Consider the following 22,346-nt stretch of genomic DNA (forward strand, 5'->3'; position numbering starts at 1 on the left):
GTAAAGAAAACATTTGGGTCCATCCTTATTCTGTTCACAAAGAAAATTCAGGTGGTTCGCCTCATTTACTTACTATACATTTGCATGCAGTAACCACATCTGACTGTCTCATTTTGTTAGTGATGTCCCGTGATAATTTACTCAGCAAAAAAACTAAAACGCAAACATTTAAACAACAACAATTCTACATGTCACAAAATAAATCTACATTCAAACCAAGACTCAAAATATGTTTATAACTGGGCGGGCGCCTTTTTAAATAACCGATTCAACAACATTGTCTCAACTCCCAACGACATCCCAACACTGTCACATTTGACATGTCCCCTTGTCTCACTCCTCTTCTTTCTGTACAGACCCATTCAATCACTAGAGCTGTTTCATCCAGTCTTGTCCAGTCAACACCAGTCTTGTGTATCTCTGGTCCATTGTTTGATACTAGATTACAGGTCAGGAAGAGGGAGGTGACCTCAGTGTTTTGTGGGTGGGTGGGTGGGTGGGTGGGTGGGGGGAGGGAGGAAGATAGGTGAGGGGGAGGTCATTAGAGTCTAGTGGCCCGATGGAGTGACCCCACCTCTCCTGGGCATATACAGCATATATTTAAATTATACAGGTAGCAGCAGCACCCCTTTCGGCAAGGGGTTGATGGGGGCAAGGGGGACAGCGTGGGGATGGAAAGACAGGGCTCCGGTCTCTGTTACGGTTCAGGACCTCCACCCTCGGTTAACACCACAGGGTCTCTGTTTTGGCCTCTCCGGCGTCTTTGCTCTGTCTTGTTCCTGCTCTCAGAGTCCTCCTGGTCACCTGTCTCCCAGCTCTCCCCTCTATCGCCCTTCTCCCTTTCTCTGTCCCTCTTCTTCTCCTGCTGGCCTTGCCCCCGGTTCTGCTTGTCCCTGTTCCGAGGTCCCCGCTCGCCTCGCCGCTCAGCCTTTTTTTTCTTGCCTTGCCCTGTAGATTGGAAAAACACAGAAGGAAAAGGTCTTGTTAGTCAACAGCTCAAACTGTTCTCGTTTTAAATGAGCTATATAGCTAAATGATCTTGATAAGCTGCTAAAAGGTGATGGAAGGAGCTGCACAGAACATAAAATGATGCATATAAAATGAGAATGGGTGTGATCAGGGCCGGCTCCAGGCATAAGCAACCAGAGAGGACACCTAGGGCCGCCATCCGTTAGGGGGCCTCCGACTGCTCGGGAGCCCCCGACATATTGGGAAAGGGGGCCCCAAATTAAATTTTGCTTAGGGCCCCAAAATGGCTAGAGCCAGCACTGGGTGTGATGAATTTGTCAGGAATGTGCCTTCCATTCCATATCAGTGTGCCCACCTTGTAGTCAGTCACATATTGACTGTAACTATACGAACATGTTATTTCCATTCACCACTAGATGTCAGTCTGGCATCACATATGGCATCACATTTAGTGGTCAGGCATAATTCAAGCCGCAATTCTAAATAAAAAATAGAAAGCCTTTAAATAAACTTGAATGTATCCTCTCTTGTACCATCTCATAAACATCTAAATGTCATGGAATGTTGTAGAGTATATCAGTAAAAAAAAAAACAACGTCATCAATAAAAACCCCTCCAACCACCCACAAAGAGTGAGGGAGAAAATGACAGTGAAAGAGGGAAGAGAGTGACAGACAATCTAGCCCACTTCGTGTAGTGCTGTTTTTGTGTGAGCAGCGGGATTGTGAAACTGCTGAGGTAGGCACAGAGCCCCTCACCCCCTGTCTCCCTCTGCCCCCCTCATTAATCAGCCCAGCCATGCTTTGAGCTCCACTACATCCTAGCCAGAGAGAGAGAGAGGGGCTCGCCGCCCGCGCAAGCCCAACGTTGACCCACACATTCCTGGGGTCTAGCCAGTGCGATACAGGGTCCTACCAGCCAATGTCTGTTTACAGATGGCATGGGTGCTGGTACTAGCTCTCTCAATCAACAACTATCAGTATCTGAGCTCAGGGCAGGAAAAGAGGTATGGCCCCCATTTCATTCTACAGGGCCAGGTAAGGGTGTGTGTCTGTGTGTGTCTGTGTGTGCAGTGCAGTGCAGTGTGAAATGGGAGGTATTAAAGTGGGGTGGTGGGTTGGTCTTGCAGCAGGACAGTATAGTCCAAACAATGAGTGGGTGTGTTGGGGGGGGGGCGGGGGGGGGGGGGGACAGAGCGAGAGATAGATAGATAGTGAAAGTGAATACGAGAGAGAGTGAGACAGACACTGGGACAGATAAAGGGAGCGAGAATGTGACAGGAATGGATTAATAGAGACAGACGGCGGCAGAGATGAGCAGCATTCTGGGTGCCTGACTCACCCGGGGTCTGGATGGAGTACGGCTGATCACCAACCACAGCCCCTCCCTCGTCCAATCCTATCCCTGGTTGTTTCAACACAGGAAGTCCCCTCTACGATTGTTTTGTTTGTCATAACCATTTAAAGATCAGGGGCTTAGTCATAATCTCTGGGTTTCCTAAAACTCAAGGCGCAACTTGATCTGGGCTTGTGTTGAGATGATTACTGAGTATATTTATTATAGTGCTTTTGTCTGTCAGAACTGTGTCCATGAATGTCCAAAGACTCAGTGTACTCAAACGAGACAACTGAATTGAAACAACCTCAACAGAGATTTTGCACATTCTTACAGGCAGTGAGTAATGTTTTATGATTGTTGAATGATTGTTGTTTGTGTATGTTTGTGTGGTTAGGGTTAGGTGGTTGTGCTGCTTCTTTAAAACAGTAACTGTGATGAGGTGTGTTTACATACAGTATGATCAGGTTCAGGCATGTGGTTTGTATAGCCTGGAAAACACGTAAAACTCTGAAAAATGACTGTCAAAGTCATATCAACAGAACCGAATTAGAAGCTTTACTCAGCTTTCAAAAGTGTTGCAACTTCACAACATTGCTTGTAGTGCTTGCCTTTGTGTTGCTTAAATCTGCAATATTAATATTTCCCCATAGGAAAACCTAACTGTAATATGGTATTATTTACAATTTTAACACAGAATTCCTGCAAAAAGGAAATAAATATAGAGGTGTACAAAGTAGTGTAAGAGCAGGGATTATGGTAAACACAAACTCCTATGCTGTGTATTGCCTGCATACAGAACTACAATTTAAGTACTGTTAAGTACTGAAGTTACTAGACTGGAGTGCTGTCTGTGTATGTGTGTGTGTGTGTGTGTGGGTGCTCCCACTGTTGGAGGGGACGTGGAGGAGCACAGTAAGGGCTAATGGCATACAGGGGACAACATCCTCTGTCGTCTGGGGGCTTTTGGCGGGAGCCAGGTCTGGATTAAAAGCTCTGAGTTGTCCCACAGGAGGAATGCCTGGACCTTTGAAGGCTATAGGATGCCTGGCCTGCCCCTGTACTCTCCCTTACTGTAGGGTGGTAGGGGGCAAACACCTAGCCGGGTTAGATACAAAGGGAAAGGGGTGGTTTGGAGGACAAATTAGCCGTAGTTGTTAACCCAATGGAGATAGCAGACAGTCAGGCAGGTAGTGGGTGAGGACACGTATGTAGACATTTAGGACCCCCAGGCATGTGGTGGTTTGGGAGAGGGAGGGGGGGACATAGAACTGACATCTCACCCCTGGCTACTGTAGCTCAGCCGAGTGCAGAGGAGATGGAACGACCGAGTCAGTGTTGGGTTAGACGAAGAAGAGAGACAGTGAAGGTTCTTGCCCTGTGATTCACTGACCTCAACTGATTCGCTATGTATTGGACCTTAGTAAAGTCCAGCTCCTGTTGCTGTGAGGAGATTACGACGTTCTGTTTTTAAAACAACAATAGACACATGGAAAGACCCTAACCAAAACAAATGAAAAATAAAAACCAAAAACAAGAGGGCGGGATCGAAGAAAAGAAGAGACAGAGGGTGAGCGAGCTTTCTAGAGAAAGACGAAACTTGGCAGGGAGAAATAACAAATAAACCCAGTAAAGTCTAGGGATAGACAGAGGCCCTTGGGGAGGGGTGGAGGGGGGAGGATGTATCGGTGTCTGAAGGGCTGCAGAGGATTAGCGTGAGCTGGCGGAGGTCGGACCACTGACCCTGTGGCATATGCTGAACATAAACACGTAGCGGAGGGGACGCGCCAGAGCAGATAATGTTCCAGGAGACGGCCGTCCGGCCCGGGGGAAGCAGCTGGGTAATCACATGCAGCGGCAAGGTCGATAACCGTGTAGCGCACACGCGTGCGTGCGTGTGTGTGTGTGATAAACGCAGCCTGCACGCACCCATTCACCCACAGCTGTGGACCGCGTCCACCCCGCCACGGCCCCAGCCCGTCGGGCCGCTCAACAGAGCACCGACTCCATACTAAGCCCCTGACCTCACCACGGGACAGGGGAACAAGAGCCCCATTCGGGAGGAGGGGGGGGGGGTGTTTTCTTTGGGTGTGCAAGGGAGAGTAACAAGAGAGAAAGGGGGAGAGAAGAGGAGGACCAGAAACCACATCACACAGGCTAATTGACATATTCAACCTAACAAATTGAGTTGTTTTAGAAATATGATCCGCCTGGTACTTCTTAAAAGGACACATTGGTACATATACCACCCCGTTTCCAGAACAGTTGGAATGCTGCGTAAAATGCAAATAAAAACAGAATGCAATTATGTGTAAATCATTTATCCTTATACAGCTCCGGAAACAATGAAGAGACCACTGCACCTTTTCTTTCCTTTCCAAAAAAGTGGAAAAGGAAGGTTTTGAGTGAGGAACAGAAGGGTTAAAATTAAGAGACCACTGTCAATTGAATGCTTCTGTTCCTCATTCAAACCTTTCCTTTTCCACTTTTTGGGGAAGGAAAGAAAAAGGTGCAGTGATCTGTTAATTGTTTCCGGAGCTGTATTTTATTGAAAATAGTACAAAGACAACACATCAAATGTTGTAACTGAGAAATGTTATTGTTTTTGGAAAAATACTTGGGCATTTTGAATTTGATGCCAGCAACAAGTTTCAAAACACCTGGGACAGGTGTGTTGCTTTACTTCTTCTTCTAACAATAGTTGCTGTAGTTTTGAAAGTGAAATGTATTCCCATTCTTGGTTGATATAGGATTTCAGCTGCTCAACAGTTCGGAGTCGCCTTTGTCATATATTTCGTTTCATAATGTGCCAAATGTTTTCAATGGGTAACAGGTCTGGACTGCAGACGGGCCAGATGAGCACCCAGATTCTTTTACTACGGAGCCATGCTATTATAATACATTGCTGAAATGAGCAAGGCCTTCCCTGAAAAAGACGCAGTCCGGATGGCAGCATATGTTGCTCCAAAATGTGCATTAATGGTGCCTTCACAGATGTTCAAATCACCCATGCCATGCGCACTAATACTCCCCCGTACCATCACACAAGCTGGCATTTGAACTGTGTGCTGATAACAAGCCGGATGGTCCCTCTCCTCTTTATTCCAGGAGGACGGGGCGTCCATAATAATTTAACATTTTGTCAGACCAAAGGACAGTTTTTCACTTTGCCTCAGTCCATCTTAAATGATCTTGGGCCCAGATAAGGGGGCGGTGTTCCTGGATGTTGTTTATAAATGGTTTCTTCTTTGTATGGTAGAGTTTTAACTTGTGCTTGTGGATGCAGCGACGTATTGTGTTCAGCCAGTGGTTTTCGGAAGTGTTCCTGAGCCCATGCAATGATTTCCACTACATAATCATGTCTGTTTTTAATGCAGTGCCGCCTGAGGGCCCAAAGATCACAGTCATCCAATATTGGTTTTCGGTCTGGTCCCTTGCAGACAGATTTTTCTGGATTCTCTGAACCTTTTAATGGTATTATGTAACATAGATTATGAAATCCCCCAACTCGTTGCAATTTTACATTGAGAAACATGATTATTAAATTGATGCACTATTTACCTGTGCAATCTTTCAAAGAGTGGTGAAACCCTCCCCATCTTTACTTCTGAAAGACTCATCCTCTCTGGGATGCCCTTTTTATACCCAATCATGTTATTGACCTGTTGCCAATTTACCTAATTAGTTGTGAGATGTTCCACCAGGGATTCTTTTTGTAGCATTACACAACTTTTCCAGTCTTTTGTTGCTGGCATCAAATTCAAAGTGGGAGTATATTTTTCAAGAAACAATAACATTTCTCAGTTTCAACATTTGATATGGTACTATTTTTTTGTTGAATATAGGGTTTAAATGATTCGCACATCATGACATTCTGTTTTTCTTTACACTTTACACAGCATCCCAACTTTTTATATCAGCCTGCTGCCGACACTGGTCAGTCAACCAGCTCTGATCTCTCTGTTGACCACGGCTCTTCGAACGAGGATGTTTGAGGAGTTGGTGTGTTTCTGTTGCTCCACAGCTGAGGGTTTGTGCTCCTACTGCAAGTGAGGTTGCCTGGAGGCCAATAGCCCTGCTGGGCTGGGTGCCTGGATCACAGCCTCATGGCCTGTTTATTATCTGTCCTTTACTAGAGTCAGGGCCTGCTGAAGGACCAGTCTCCCCTCAGCCAACAATAATTCCGAAACCACACATACAAACTACTGTAAATAAGCAACAAGCAAATACAAGTATGTCTCCTTAACAACACTCTGTATCTGTTTTGCCTAGGTTTAAAAAAAATGAAATAGTTTCATTAGATTCCGCTATTTTATGGTAACGATCGAGCAGTTTGACCTATTGAGCGTTTTGATATATTTTCCAGTGTGTGAGGTTTTGAGTTGAGCTGTTGCGGTGACAACATAGGCTTTGAAAGGAGAGTGGCAGATGACTGGCCAGTAAATTCAATTTATTTGTGGACTATAGCCATAGTTTGTTCTGGAAGACTTATGGGAGCTAAAACTCCAGCCTACTGTAATCACAATGGAGATAGTGAGCTCACTCACCACTAATGATCACCAAAACATTTGCATTTACCTGGACATCGCCTCCTCTTGAGGATGCACTGTTTCTTTTCTGAGATGGGGGGACAGGGCTTTCCACTGACAGAAGGGATCTGGACAACCTCCCGGGTCCTCGTCTCTTCACCCCATTTAAACCCACAGGTTTTACCCGAACGGGAACAGGGGCTCCACTCGCCCCACTCACCCACTTCACAGTGTACTGCTCCGACCATTTAAAAACAGGGAGACACAACAATGTTACAAGGAGATATTCACCACCCACATGTATGGATAGAATGGACACTCTAAAGTAAACACCAGTGGAGGCTAATCCCTTTAAATCAGAGTTTGGGCTGGTTATGGCTGGATACCAAATAGACCCTGTGGCTCATCGTTTGATATCTTTTCATTCCAGACAAATGAGCCCATCCTCGGATTTCTCCCAAAGCCTTCACTGGTACAAAGGTTCTTGTGCTTGTTCTTGAGCTCACATTGAGGGGAACACTCCATGAGTTGGTCGTTGGACTCAAAGTCATCTGGACAGACTTTGTGACACTTCCCCAGCAGCAGGTACAGGGATGGTGAACACCTTGTGCATGTGTCACTGTTCTGACAGGCATCACATTCTGCCGGACACACTGAAACACCAGTGCATAACGTTACATAAAAACACACCTGCTTTGGAGTTGGATTTACACCTTCATTCACTCACACAAACACAACAATGACAAAGATAAATAAATACAAATACACTCAATTAAATATGCCCTTTTAACTCTAAAGTGGACTTTACATCACGTGATTTAAATATTGCTATACTGTGACACATTTTGAACATAAAACCCAGCAGGACCTGATAATAAAGACTTCTCCGGCCTACTCACTCGGGATACATTCCCTCTGTTTGTCACTGGGGACTAGGCCCTCTGGACAACTCTCCTGGCACTTGCCCAGGTGGAGATAATACCCCACTCTGCACCGCGTGCAAAAGATCTTATTGAAGCAGGAATCACACTCTGGCCGGCACTCTGAAACACAAAGTTCAAATGTTTCTGCTGTTCTCTAGAAGCTATTTGTTGAACACAGTATATAAGAATCAGCTAAACTAGGAAATATGCAGTTTTGTTGATACAGCAGGGTTCTATATGGCACGGGGCTACTGATAAATATATCAGCCAATCACGGCTGTGTATATAAATATTTTCAAATATGTTTCCTAAAGCCCAGTTAATATACATAAGACGAGATGTGAATATTGTGTGGAACAACAGCTGACTAAAGGCTTTCAAATCCAGAGATGATAAGTGGATACCATTTCCATGGTAACAGTTCCTTTACAATGAAATGATGAAACAATGCTACCACATCTACACAGAATGTACTGCACCGCTCTCTGATTGGGATTTTTATATAAGCTATAAAACTCTTCGGAATATAACTATGCAACTTACTAGTGCATGTGTTTCTGTCTGGCGAGCGGGTGCCGTAAAATCCGGTGGGGCATGAGGGAAGACACACCCCGATTTGCCTCATCCCATTTCTCTCAAGGAAGATAAACAGGCGGGGCATACAGGACAGACAGCCATTGTAATCAGAGCAGGTCAGACAGCCTCCCTGGCACCCTGAACTCACGCCTGGGATCTCTGCAGTTAGGGGAGAGGGAGAAGATGTGGCACTGAAGGAAAAATGGCAGTTTACTTGGTATGTAGTACAGTAGCAGACACTCTTATTCATTCTAGAAACTGTTTTAAAAAGATATGTATTTTTGTTGATGAACGCGTTTGTTTGTAGAATATAATTTGATTGTTATTATTACTACTGAAAGGAGATTACATTCTCGTTACGAAGTATCATTTATTTTTATTATATTTTTTATTTGGATGCTTGACAACTAGATACATTTGAACCAAAAGGCATTGCATTGCTTTTTAAAATCCCAGTAGTAGCATACTTTTTAGAGAACATAGTGAAATCTGAGACACAACCAGTCAGTAAGCCTGAATATTTTTTACGCTTTTTTGAACTGTCAAGTCATAATATTTTTGTCAGACAGCATTAGATACACTGACTATAGTTGGAAAAGGGGGCCCGCTGTTTTGTTTGCTCAGATGCTTTCTCAGGTTAGTTTGACACTGATAAGTTGAATGAAAGTTCTGGGGTGAATAGTGGACCATTCAGATGCTGAGAAGTACTTCATTTGACAATCACACATAGATATCATAACTGCCATCTGACATCTTGACACATTAAAAGGTAATGCTTTTTAAAAATGTTAGACACTTTTACCCAGAGCCCCTTATAGGACCAATTAGGGCAAAGTGCCTTCCTCAACAGCACAATAATCTCAAGTTGTCACCCTTTCATCTCAGTTATTCAAATCAACAACCTGGCGAATTGGCCAAAAACAGTAACAACTATGCTATCTGCCACCCAGATGTTCTACATATATAAGTAGGTGCACACATACACTGTGCGCAATTTATTAGGTACACCTGCTCGTTAACACAAATTGCTAAACAGTAAATCATGTGGCTGCAATACAATATATAAAGCATTCAGACATGGTCAAGAAGTGGAGTTGTTGTTAAACCAAACACTGCAATAGAGAAGACATGAACTAAGCAACTTCGACTGTGCAATGATTGTTACTAGCAGACATGGTGCTTCCATCATCTCAGAAACAGATGTCCTCTGGGGATTTCAACTCACTACACTCTCTAGAGTTTACAGAAAAGGTGTTGTGATAAACAAAAAAAGATCCTGTGAGAGGCAGTTTGGTGTGCAAAAACACCTTGTTAATGAGAGAGGCTAGAGGAGAATCAAGCTCCAAAGGCCGCAAATTCTCAAACAATGACTTTACAAAATCAGAAGGGCATATCTGAACTCAAAACGCCTTTTGACCATTGAAGAGGATGGGCTACAGCAGCGGAGGCCCCCACTAGGTTCCACTCCAGTCAGCTAAGAACAACAAGACGAGGCTACAGTGAGAACATGATCAGAACTGGATTGTTTAAAGAGCGGAAAAACTTTGCCTGGTCCAATGAACCTCAAAATCTACTGCAATGATATTTGGCATAAAATGCATGAACCTATGGAGCCATCCTGCCCTGTGCCAATGGTGGTCAAACAGGCTGGTGGTGGTAGTGTAATTGTGTGGGGTATGTTTTATTGGCATGGATTACCAACTAAGCATCATTTGTATGCCACAGCATACCTAAGCATTGTTGCTAACGTAGTGCATCCCTTCATGGTCACAGTTTTCCCATTTCAAATGGATACCTCCAGCATGAAGATGTGCCATGTAACAAAGCTAGCTAGCATCTCAAGGTGGACTCACAAAGGGTTTTTAAACCATTGCTTTCTACTTCAAAATGATTGGGCCACATCTCTGCATTACACGCAAAATGATCAGATATTTAGTCATTCCCATTAATCCAACAACCCTTTACATTCCAGAATCTGACTTTTTATCTGAATAACCCAAAATGTAATAGTTAGCCTATTCTGTTATTTGTGTTTTATTAATGTTTTTTATTCCTTCAAAACATTGTTGAAAAATAAATGGACATTTGTATATAAAAATCAAGATATCTGTAGCTTTTCGCACGTAGGCTACACAAAATCTGCAGTAGTCTGATGTATTGCTCCACAAGCCCAAACATTGTCAAAACGTTGCAGAAACCCCAGGCATGCGAAAGCACGTTCGCAACTGTGAACACCTGCACACATACATTTTACCCGTGCCAACGTAACCTGCGATTATTAGGGCAACCAGCCATGGATTTTCGAAACCCAAATTAAGCCTATAGAAATAAACAGTGATTATAGAGCCGCTGCTCCTTTGCATCGAAAGGAGCCAGTTGAGGTAGTTCTGGCATCTGGTAAGGATGCCCCCAGGATGTCTCCCTAGGGAGGTGTTCCATGCACGTCCAGCTGGGAGGAGACCTCGGGGTAGGCCCAGGACTAGGTGGAGAGATTATATTTCGACACTGGCCTGGGAACGCCTCGGGATCCCCCAGTCAGAGCTGGCAAATGTGGCTCTGGAAAGGGAAGTTTGGGGTCCCCCGCTGGAGCTGCTGCCCCCGCGACCCGATACGGATAAGCGGATGAAGATGAGATGAGAGATGAGATATACACCTGCATTGTTAGCTTTAATTCAATGTCATCAGCAGCCAATGATAACCAATTTTCTGAGATGCAAAGCAAGCAGAATCACATTGAGTTCAGGTGGCTGCATCTAATGCAAATCATCATCCTTTGGCAGAGGTCTTTTCTCAAATATCGTGATAAATTCCGTATGTTTTATTTTGAAGGCAGCACCATGTTACAGCTATCTAACAAATAGTTGCCTAATATTTTAAACAATTCCTGTCTGAAAAACATATAACACCAGGAAGGCCACCGATGCCAATCATTGTTCTGAGAAATGCGTTGATAGTAGATAACAAAATCACATTTTATATGAGTCGGCTAATATTATTGTAGAAAATTTTACTAGCGCTTCATCCATCTCTAATCTGGTTATGCGCACCCACTTTAGCACGCATGATAATCAGACACACAACAACTGAAGTGCGCAACTATTATTTGGTTTCAAATAACTATGTTTTTAAAACATAAAAAAATAAAATCAAATGCAACTTGTCATAATTATTTTGCGCACCTGATCTTTTTCAACTGAATGAATCCAAGAAGTAATCATATCATTTTTTTCGAAAGCATTTGTAATCCGACAACATTATTTTTGTTGGTAACGTAACCAATTACAGTTACATTGTTTTTGTAATCTGGGACATATAACGGATTACTTGTAATCCGTGATTCCCCTACTCTGCATAACAGTTACTTCCGTTCACTCCAGGTGCAGAAAAAATGGGTGGAAGAAAATGGATATTGTTTTGTAATCAATTATATATTTTTTTTAGGGCTTTAATGCATGATCGCAATTACAGATTAATAGATCAGGGGCTTTTTTTTGTAAAATCCCGCAGCAATGCCGTTATGCTAAATAATTGGAGCACAAATATATTATTGGAATTGGATCAAAAGACCCAAGGCTTTAGCCCCGGAAACCCAAACCTAACGATGCCACTGCTCCAGTGGCTTGCGCAGTGCCCAGATTTAATTCCAATAGAACACCCTTGAGATGAGCTGACACGGATTATAATATGAATGTATGAAAATGTGTGCGAAGCATGGACCACAATCTCTGAGGAATGTTTCTAGCACCTTATTAAATCCATGCCACAAAAAACTTAGTCTGTTCTGGTGGAAAAAGGGGTCCTATTGATACTTAATAGCTGTATCTAATAAAGTGAAGGGCACCCAGTGTATGTTATCCTGTCAAAAATACATGCTTGTCCATTGGATTTGTTCTGGCACCGGCATCAGGGTTTTAAGACAATGTGGAAAAAGGTGTATCATCACATAAGTCTCACTACAATTTTTCTGAATCGTATTTTCTTGTCACTGTCAATAAACGTTCGATACATAGTGCAGACCAGGCAGAATACGCCATGCGTTTGAAAAGAAAATGTTTCACATGTTTTTCAGCAAGTTTTAATCACAAAATAGTCCATCCACGTGAATCGTGTAGCTTTTATTTGATGTGAACAAAATTGTTTGGACACATGTATAAAGGAAATGTCACAATTGTTCACTTTATGAAGGTTGTGTATCCATATGTGATCATGATTTGACTGCAAAGAAAATGTGGTGACTGGATTCAAAATAAATATGTTAGCTTACAGTAATGGTGAAAAACCCTCTTACTATCCATCAGCATGATGCTCTTGTCATTTACATTCAATGGAACAATGTGGAACTAAGGATAGGTTGTTCAAAGGATCGGCAATGACATTTTGAGGTCCAATGACAAGTGTGGTTCAATTTGTTTTCGAAAGTAGTGTGCTCTTATGTGCAGTCTCGTGTTACAACTATTGATGTTTTAACAAATACAGTCAGACTACATGAACTGTTTGATGCCTTCCTAATTTTATGCATGAAGTTGTGTCGAACCTCCTGAAAATAGTGACTCCTATCCAACAAACGTCATACAAATTAGCCAGCAAAGCATTTAGTTAGTGACTAAGTGCAACAGAATGAGTATATTGATCTCACTCTTTCCAGAGAAGGACAATTTATTCATTGTTCTATGATGAGGACAGAATGACCTTCAGCTGACAGCTGGGCATGAGAATGGGAATACAGAAATAGCATGAACTGGCACTGACAAACATCCATGGCAACGTTTCAAATTATTCTTCATTATGCTTCCTTGTTCAAAACCCACCAAACCTACCTGTTGACCAACAGGACTCAGTGGAACAACTGTTAGACCGATGTTGATGTTAGACAACAGGGAAAGACCATAAGACTGCATGGAAAGTCAGCTGACAGGAAATGGCATGGGCTACTGTGCAGTGGCATAACTATCAGGTGTGCAGGAGCCGGTGGGTGGGGTGTACACCCAGTGGGTGGGGGATTTGCATTTATTTTATTCAATTTCCAGCTACTGTGTCAACAGGATCTATCACTGAACAATTATGTTGGAATCAGAATCACCTTTTTATACAAAATATACACAAAATAGTATTCTCATGGTGCAATGGTGCTGCTATATGCTATTTGGCAACCGAATACAAAACGTCTACACAAATTCTATTATGTTACTGGGTTGTTGGCATATAGGATATGTGCTGACATCAACACAACTGCGGTGTTCCGGGAAGCCACAGGTCTTTTGATGGTGGCAAGAATTCTAAGATGAGGTGCTCACTTTTAAACTCCAATGGTATGTTAGACTAGTTCTCACAATTAACACTGGCCCAATAGATTGCCCCCATCATGTACTGTGTATTCAGAACTGACAGAAAATCTCCTGTCGGGGTGGACCTGAAGGCATTTATTATCTAGAGTTCTCCTTAATGGGTCACTTTGTCTTTACTGAATCTCAACTGTCTACTAAAGAAAGATGAATGTTGGAACTCATCCTCATCAGATACAACCTGAGGCATTTTTAAATACACTTTGTAATTATAATGTACTGATACAGCACATAAATATGCCCAGTTGATGAAAACCTAATGTCCTGTATCTTGAGAATAATTTAAAAATTGCTATAGAATAATTTCAGACTGCATTCTAGATTAAAAATTATTCAGCCCCTTTACTTTCAGTGCAGCAAACTCTCTCCAGAAGTTAAGTGAGGATCTCTGAATGATCCAATGTTGACCTAAATGACTAATGATGATAAGTAGAATCCACCTGTGTGTAATCAAGTCTCCGTATAAATGCACCTGCTCTGTGATAGTCTCAGAGGTCCGTTTAAAGCGCAGAGAGCATCATGAAGAACAGGGAATACACCAGGCAGGTCCGAGATACTGTTGTCGAGAAGTTTAAAGCCGGATTTGGATACAAAAAGATTTCCCAAGCCTTAAACATCCGAAGGAGCACTGTGCAAGCGATAATATTGAAATGGAAGGAGTATCAGACCACTGCAAATCTACGAAGACCCGGCCGTCCCTCTAAACTTTCAGCTCATACAAGGAGAAGACTGATCAGAGATGCAGCCAAGAGCCCCATGATCACTCTGGATGAACTGCAGAGATCTACAGCTGAGGTGGGAGACAATCAGTCGTATATTGCACAAATCTGGCCTTTATGGAAGAGTGGCAAGAAGAAAGCCATTTCTTAAAGATATCCATAAAAAGTGTTGTTTAAAGTTTGCCACAAGCCACCTGGGAGACACACCAAACATGTGGAAGAAGGTGGTCTGGTCAGATGAAACCAATATCGAACTTTTTGGCAACAATGCAAAACGTTATGTTTGGCGTAAAAGCAACACAGCTCATCACCCTGAACACACCATCCCCACTGTCAAACATGGTAGTGGCAGCATCATGGTTTGGGCTTGCTTTTCTTCAGCAGGGACAGGGAAAATAGTTAAAATTGATGGGAAGATGGATGGAGCCAAATACAGGACCATTCTGGAAGAAAACCTGATGGAGTATGCAAAAGACCTGAGACTGGGACGGAGATTTGTCTTCCAACAAGACAATGATCCAAAACATAAAGCTAAATCTACAATGGAATGGTTCACAAATAAACATATCCAGGTGTTAGAATGGCCAAGTCAAAGTCCAGACCTGAATCCAATCGAGAATCTGTGGAAAGAACTGAAAACTGCTGTTCACAAACGCTCTCCATCCAACCTCACTGAGCTTGAGCTGTTTTGCAAGGAGGAATGGGCAAACATTTCAGTCTCTCGATGTGCAAAACTGATAGAGACATACCCCAAGCGACTTACAGCTGTAATCGCAGCAAAAGGGGGCGCTACAAAGTATTAACTTAAGGGGGCTGAATAATTTTGCTCGCCTAATTTTTCCGGTTTTTATTTGTTTTATAGGTTTGAAATATCCAATAAATTCCGTTCCACTTCATGATTGTGTCCCACTTGTTGTTTATTCTTCAAAAAAAATTACAGTTTTATATCTTTATGTTTGAAGCCTGAAATGTGGCAAAAGGTCGAAAAGTTCAAGGGGGCCGAATACTTTCGCAAGGCACTGTACAGAAATAAAATTAACATAAAGGGTATTCTCATTCAAGTCAATGAGTCTGGAATGATATACCATTTATAACTTAGAAAACAAGAACCAGGGTAGGTAAGTGTCTTTGTGTCTGGGACAGTGTACATTATTCAATGTGAGAAGTCTACAGACCATTGGGCAGTTGATGAGCCCTCCATTACAATAAGTTGTCATCTTGGACTGGGCACCTGAAATGTCATGTCTCCAAACTGCTGCTGGTGATATGAGCCATGAGTGACTTGCTTCTGGACAGCATGTCTTGTTGAATTACAGAGCTTGACCTCAGAGGACAGAGAGTATGAAGAAAAACCGGTTGAGAGGAGAAGAATTTGGATAAATACTAGCAGTATCTGAGTCAGCACATTACCGTTTCAGTTGGCACAATGTGAAAAGTGAAAGGCTTAAGGTTACTCTAAACAGTACTCTTAGAGAACAGGTGAATAGTTTGTTCTCGGAGAGCTGATTCATCAGTTTATTGCGGTGTTGTGGTGGGGGGTTAATGCAAGCTAACAAAGTTTATTCAAAAGTTTTTTTTTAAATGCATTGTCAGAATAGAGAGCATCACAGAGTTTACCCAAGTATTTGTTTACCACTTTTCCACTGGCTCTTTGGAGGAACACCGTAGAGGAAACTTCTGGGATTGCGAACACATGATAAGAGCTAGTTTTAGTATTCACCACTGAGCTACACAGGGAGCACATCATTACAGTAGGTGTTTTTCCCTTCTAGCTCTGGCACATCGTGCTGTGGGTGAGCTGTGTTGGCCTTTTTTCCTACTTCAGTGTTAGCTGCCAGATTGCAATAGATCACAGAGATTCTGTTTGACATATCTTAGCGATCTTTACAACTGCTGTCCGTTTGCCCACATGTGTTCCTGCCAAGGCCTCCTAATTCACAGAACCCTTAACACAGAGGAATTTTGCCTGCCCTTGCCTAGTTGCACTGACGCAACATCAGTAGGGCGGTTTGTATAACCACAACACAAATGTTCCTGCTTAAGGTCTGTATTTGTAAAGTTGAAATTTCCTGAACTCTTTCAACTACCAACAAGGTTAAAATAATTTGTTTTAACATGACAACAACCATTATTATTTAGAGCATCACATATACACTCACCTAAAGGATTATTAGGAACATCATACTAATACTGTGTTTGACCCCCTTTCGCCCCCTTTCATTGATTCAACAAGATGCTGAAAGCATTCTTTAGAAATGTTGGCCCATATTGATAGGATAGCATCTTGCAGTTGATGGAGATTGGTGGGATGCACATCCAGGGCACGAAGCTCCCGTTCCACCACATCACAAAGATGCCCTATTGGGTTGAGATCTGGTGACTGTGGGGGCCATTTCAGTAAAGTGAACTCACTGTCATGTTCAAGAAACCAATTTGAAATGATTCAAGCTTTGTGACATGGTGCATTATCCTGCTGGAAGTAGCCATCAGAGGATGGGTAAATGGTGTTCATAAAGGGATGAAACAATGCTCAGGTAGGCCGTGGCATTTAAACGATGCCCAATTGGCACTAAGGGGCCTAAAGTGTGCCAAGAAAACATCCCCCACACCATTACACCACCACCACCAGCCTGCACAGTGGTAACAAGGCATGATGGATCCATGTTCTCATTCTGTACACGCCAAATTCTGACTCTACCATCTGAATGTCTCAACAGAAATCGAGACTCATCAGACCAGGCAACATTCTTCCAGTCTTCAACTGTCCAATTTTGGCAAGCTCGTGCTAATTGTAGCCTCTTTTTCCTATTTGTAGTGGAGATGAGTGGTACCCGGTGGGGTCTTCTGCTGTTGTAGCCCATCCGCCTCAAGGTTGTGCGTGTTGTGGATTCACAAATGCTTTGCTGCATACCTCGGTTGTAACAAGTGGTTATTTCAGTCAAAGTCGCTCTTCTATCAGCTTGAATCAGTCGGCCCATTCTCCTCTGACCTCTAGCATCAACAAGGCATTTTTGCCCACAGGACTGCCGCATACTGGATGTTTTTCCCTTTTCACACCATTCTTTGTAAACCCTAGAAATGGTTGTGCGTGAAAATCCCAGTAACTGAGCAGATTGTGAAATACTCAGAGCGGCCCGTCTGGCACCAACAACCATGCCACGCTCAAAATTGCTTAAATCACCTTTCTTTCCTATTCTGACATTCAGTTTGGAGTTCAGGAGATTATCTTGACCAGGACCACACCCCTAAATGCATTGAAGCAACTGCCATGTGATTGGTTGATTAGATAATTGCATTAATGAGAAATTGAACAGGTGTTCCTAATAATCCTTTAGGTAAGTGTAGATATACTGTAAACTAAGTTAATAGCAGAATGATGAAGAACAAAATGCGAGTAATAGAGCACAGATATATCCTCCCTAATTTTACTGATTTAAAAAAAACGTATTTTACTAATCTGGTCAAATTAATGTGTAGGTCTTTCTTCAACATATCTTAACCACAATTTCCCAATTCTCTTCTTGGACCATGATACCACAAACTGAATTCACCATTGTTACAGGGGAAAAGTCTATAAATACATGGTTAAATTTATGGTTTATTACCTTAACTCTCTAAAACTAAACAAAAACCCAATGTTCTCACAACAACATGAACCTAGTTCGGCTACTGTAAAGTGACATCAGGGGTTTCCATCAGGTAATCTCCTTGAATGCCCTACTCCTTGTAAGTTTGCAGGCCAAAATAATAGTCCAAAAGGATGAAAATGATACTGGGCACAATCAGACTTATATCATTTTTAAAACAGTGAGTGTTTTTTTTCTCCAAATGAAGCTTTCGTGACAAATACGAGCAGCCTAAAGGACCAGTAAACAATACTGTTTGGGTATGTAATGACAGAACATTTACTATTAAATACGATTTTAACTGGGCAGTTACTTTAAGGCTGAGACAGGAAGCAGGCTGTTTTTTTGGACAGTTGACTGCATGGTCACGTCCCTGACTGAGAGCTCATTCACCCCGCTGTCAGGTCGGCCTCTTACAATTAGCATCAGAGTAGACTACGATGGATGGGAGGAATTTGTCTAGTTGAAACACCCTAAACCTAACAGTGTGGGCATACAAGTATCACACATGGACAGTTTCAATGCAGACGTGCAGTTAATATGAAAATGACATACGACCTGTCGAATAATAGTTTATTAAACACTTCAACAGTCAACCTGACTGCGCCGCAAACACTAGTCTACATACTATTGTATGGGGACATCCTTCACTTCAGCAGATTCCCTCATCCAGTGCGATTTACAGGATAAATATGATCACCGGTCTTGCGCAAGGACATAACCACAGATTTCTCACCTTGCTGGCTCAGGGATTCGGAGGTTCCAACTACCTTCCCGTTCCAGGTCTGATGCGCTAACCGCTCCACCACAAAGTGTACTGTTGTTGCGCCGTGGCACCCCAACCGCAAAACGATGTATCTACCCCGGCCGCTAGAGAGCGATGGGTACTTGAGTTCTGAGAACGCACTGCAATGTGGCTGTTATCTACACTACAGTTTAAAGGGAAACTCTCCGAGAGCGATTAGTTGTATTTTATCTGAAAAATGACACCCCCGGGGGTAATGCCTGCACAAAAAAATCCAAAAAAAGTCAAGTGCGCCTATTGCTTCTGTAGACACGGACGATGGGTTCAATTGAGTCAGTCAGTCTGACGAATTCACACATAGTAATCCAGTCCGGCCTGGTGATAACTACTAAATAAAAAAGTATCCGAAATGACAATTATGATTTGTGTTGAAATTACCTATGAATCTCAACAAAACATTTTTATAATGATTGATTAAAATCAAATGCGGGATGTAGCCTACACAACTTGGCTACAACGTATTTTAAAAACAACGCGCTTTATCCCCCTGTATGCGGAGGAATTCAACGTCGGGGTCGCGAGACAAATTGGGGAATTGCAGTGGGGTTAGGTGTTAAAATACATTGTTGTTATTATTTTACATTAAATACAAATATAAATGTAATTATGCGGTTGTTATTATTATTATAAGTAATATCGGACTATAATAGCCTATTTGATACGATTAAAGATCTTTGGATCAACTTTCACATCATTAAAATATATATATATACATATATTTTTTAATTTAAAGATTAGCCAAACTTCTACGTTGTCATTTTAGGCTACAACAGATGAGTTCATCTGCTTACGTTGCTTAACGAGTAACAAACTTTGCACAGCCAATTATTTTTCATAGGCTATTTTCTAGTTTTGCTATGAAGGCTGCTTGAGGAGGCGACTGTGCGGCAAGTTCGGGAGTAAAAGGTTATGTAGGCTAGTCAACAAGCCAATACGCTATAGCTTACGTTTGCAGAAACAAACAAAATTAATAGTACGATTTGTCAGTCCATGCTTAAATCAGCGGACGCTTCATTTTAATTGCGCCCCCTTCCTGCGCCCAAAGAATCGTCAGAAATTCTTGAAAAAAAAGTTCCTAAAAAAAAGTTTAATCACATTGCAGTATATAACTCTCGTCAAATTAATTTAAGGGACGTTTCATCTGTTGTCAATGAAAATGAACCACATGAATTTGATATCCATCTCCATAACCATCCATGTTACGATCTTTCTAGCCTAATTGTCCATTTCTTTGCCACTGATTTTGGCTATTGTCAGACTAATAACATATAGACTAACGTTGACACAAACCCATATTGTTTATAAATGACAGCAGGCATTAAAATAAAGTGTGAAATAATGTTGAACGCTACGGAGACCAGGTGCAGGGTATGTGCGTCCCTACAGTTCTTACTCACGTTTATTTTGCCGGTGCCTGGAGGGGTGCTGCTGACAATCAGTGTAGTCCATGCAGTGCATGATCAAAACAAAGGAGATCAGTTGTAAGTGCATAGTAACCCGGAGATGATGATTTTTATAGCCAATGGCAATGTCCTCCTGGGTGATTCCACTTTTCTTTTGTTCAGGGAATGTGTTTACTTATTCCTAAAAAGAGCAGAATCCCCTGCTCTGTGCAGAATGTGCAGATCTGTGATTTACAATGGCCCAATGACACCTGGGCCGTTTAGACAGTAACATCCTGAATAAAATCCGCATGCGTGCCACAAAGCAAGGTTCAGAGCAGTTATCCTGTCAAGAGCGTATTCCCACAACCAAACCGTTAGATTATCATCCACAGCAGGGCAAATTAGGTACTCAAATATAGAAAGGGTAGGTCAGTAAATCAACTTTGACATAGTGATAAAGTTTGATTTGTCTTCTTAATGAATTCCTCACTGGTACTCTGGAGGTTCGCCGCACGTCCAGGTGTGAGTCATACGGGTCACTGGCAGCAGCACCTAACTAATAGTTTCTATTAGGTAAGAATATACTGGTTCTCTGTCGCGCAGTTTCAGCTCTTTTCTGTAATGCGTACAGTAGTCATTCACATCGCTCTTTGATGACTCCAGCCCTTTGCGCGCTCTCTCTCCCTCTCTCAGCTGCACTCTCTCTCGCGTGCGCTCGAAAGTTTATTTAGAAGGCAAGGCCCCCACGTCAGAGACACTTCGCTTTTGAATCCTTTAACCAGTCTCTGTTCATTATCCTTTTCAAGTTTTAACAGTATGCTACAAGGGAAATTGCGCGGATTTAAGCATGTACGCATACAACAGTCCTTACATTTCAGATATTTAACGCTTGTCTCCAATGTTTTAAAAAATATGTATGTAATTTCTTAGTTTGGATTTGGCAGTACATACACATTTTAAAGTGTTTTTAGTTGGCAATAACAGCAATTTGTAAGCGTGGCTCAATTAGCATATAATGGTGCCTACAACGCCGATGGTGTCGGTTCGATTCACAAGAGCTATCAGTATGTTCAGTTTGAGAGCGTAATCCAGACAGTTAAATCTAATTACAAATCGGTATAAAACTTGTTATTTTGTGTCTTTTTTTATTTGTAATCGCTGCAATCACCGTTACTTTCCCTTTATCTGTGTTACGTGCAAGCTTGGTCTAGTGCAGCGGGCAGAACCTCAAGAACTGCGGTCTCGGCAATAGTGAGAGAGACAACGAGGAATAGAGATTCCTGGGATGCCTAATCTGGTTTAAGGCGGGGTGTCACGTAAAGTGTGGTAAAGCCTACAATATACCCAGGGTTTCCCAAACGTTTTAAGCCTTTGACCCCATATACTGTGTGTGTGCCTATGTACCAATAAAGCGTTTGGACACAACTACCCATTCAAGGCTATTTCTTTAGTTTTACTATTTTCCACATTATAGAACAATAGTGAAGACATCAAAACTATGAAATAACACATTTGGAATCAAGTAGTAACCAACAAAGTGTTAAAAAATACATTCATATTTTAGAGTAGCAACCCCTTGCCTTGTTGACAGCTTTCATCTAAAGCAGCACTCTTTCACTCTACTTCTTAGTCAAATTGGCAGCCTTGAGGTGTGTTTTGGGTCATTTTCCTGTTGAAAAACAAATTATAGTCTCACTACGAGCAAATCAGATGGGATGGCTTATCGCTGCAGAATGCTGCCGTAGCCATGCTGGTTGAGTGTGCCTTGAATTTGAGATAAATCATAGTCACTGTCACCAGCCAAACACCCCCACACCATCACACCTCCTCCTCCAAACGTCACAGTGGGAACCACACATGCGGAGGTCATCCGTTCACCCACTCTGTATCTCAACACAATGGTTGGAACCAAAAATCCGAAATTTTGACTCATCAAATCAAAGGACAGATTTCCACAACTCTAACAGTTATTTCCTGTGTTTCTTGGCCAAAGCAACTCACTTCTTATTGGTGTCCATCAGCAGGGGTTTCTTTGCAGCAATTCGACCATAAAGGCCTGAATCACGCAGTCTCCTCTAAACAACTAACGTTGAGATGTGTCTGTTATTTGAACTCTGTGAATGTTTATTTGGGATGC

General features: G+C 42.3%; 1 protein-coding gene across 1 annotated transcript; it reads right to left on the reverse strand.

Moving 5' to 3' along the window:
- Window positions 1-505: 505 nt before the first annotated feature.
- Window positions 506-20,750, reverse strand: rspo3 (R-spondin 3). The gene is made up of 6 exons (XM_013139348.4): window positions 20,222-20,750; window positions 8,300-8,491; window positions 7,733-7,876; window positions 7,340-7,486; window positions 6,883-7,068; window positions 506-948 (listed from the first exon to the last, which is right to left on the reverse strand). Exons 1-6 carry the CDS (start codon window positions 20,313-20,315, stop codon window positions 698-700), a joined length of 1,014 nt encoding a protein of 337 aa, XP_012994802.1. The 5' UTR covers window positions 20,316-20,750; the 3' UTR covers window positions 506-697.
- Window positions 20,751-22,346: the final 1,596 nt, after the last annotated feature.

This window comes from Esox lucius, chromosome 20, assembly GCF_011004845.1.
Source record: "Esox lucius isolate fEsoLuc1 chromosome 20, fEsoLuc1.pri, whole genome shotgun sequence".
In the NCBI taxonomy this organism is placed as follows: Eukaryota; Metazoa; Chordata; class Actinopteri; order Esociformes; family Esocidae; genus Esox; species Esox lucius.

Excerpts from the sequence above, each read along its gene's own strand:
- rspo3 (XM_013139348.4), bottom strand. The coding sequence starts at position 20,315 with ATGCACTTACAACTGATCTCCTTTGTTTTGATCATGCACTGCATGGAC. Across the intron at positions 7,487-7,732 it reads ACAGAGGGAATGTATCCCGA|TGTGTCCGGCAGAATGTGAT; the intron begins GTGAGTAGGCCG and ends CTGGTGTTTCAG. Across the intron at positions 7,069-7,339 it reads CATGGAGTGTTCCCCTCAAT|TACACTGTGAAGTGGGTGAG; the intron begins GTGAGCTCAAGA and ends TGGTCGGAGCAG.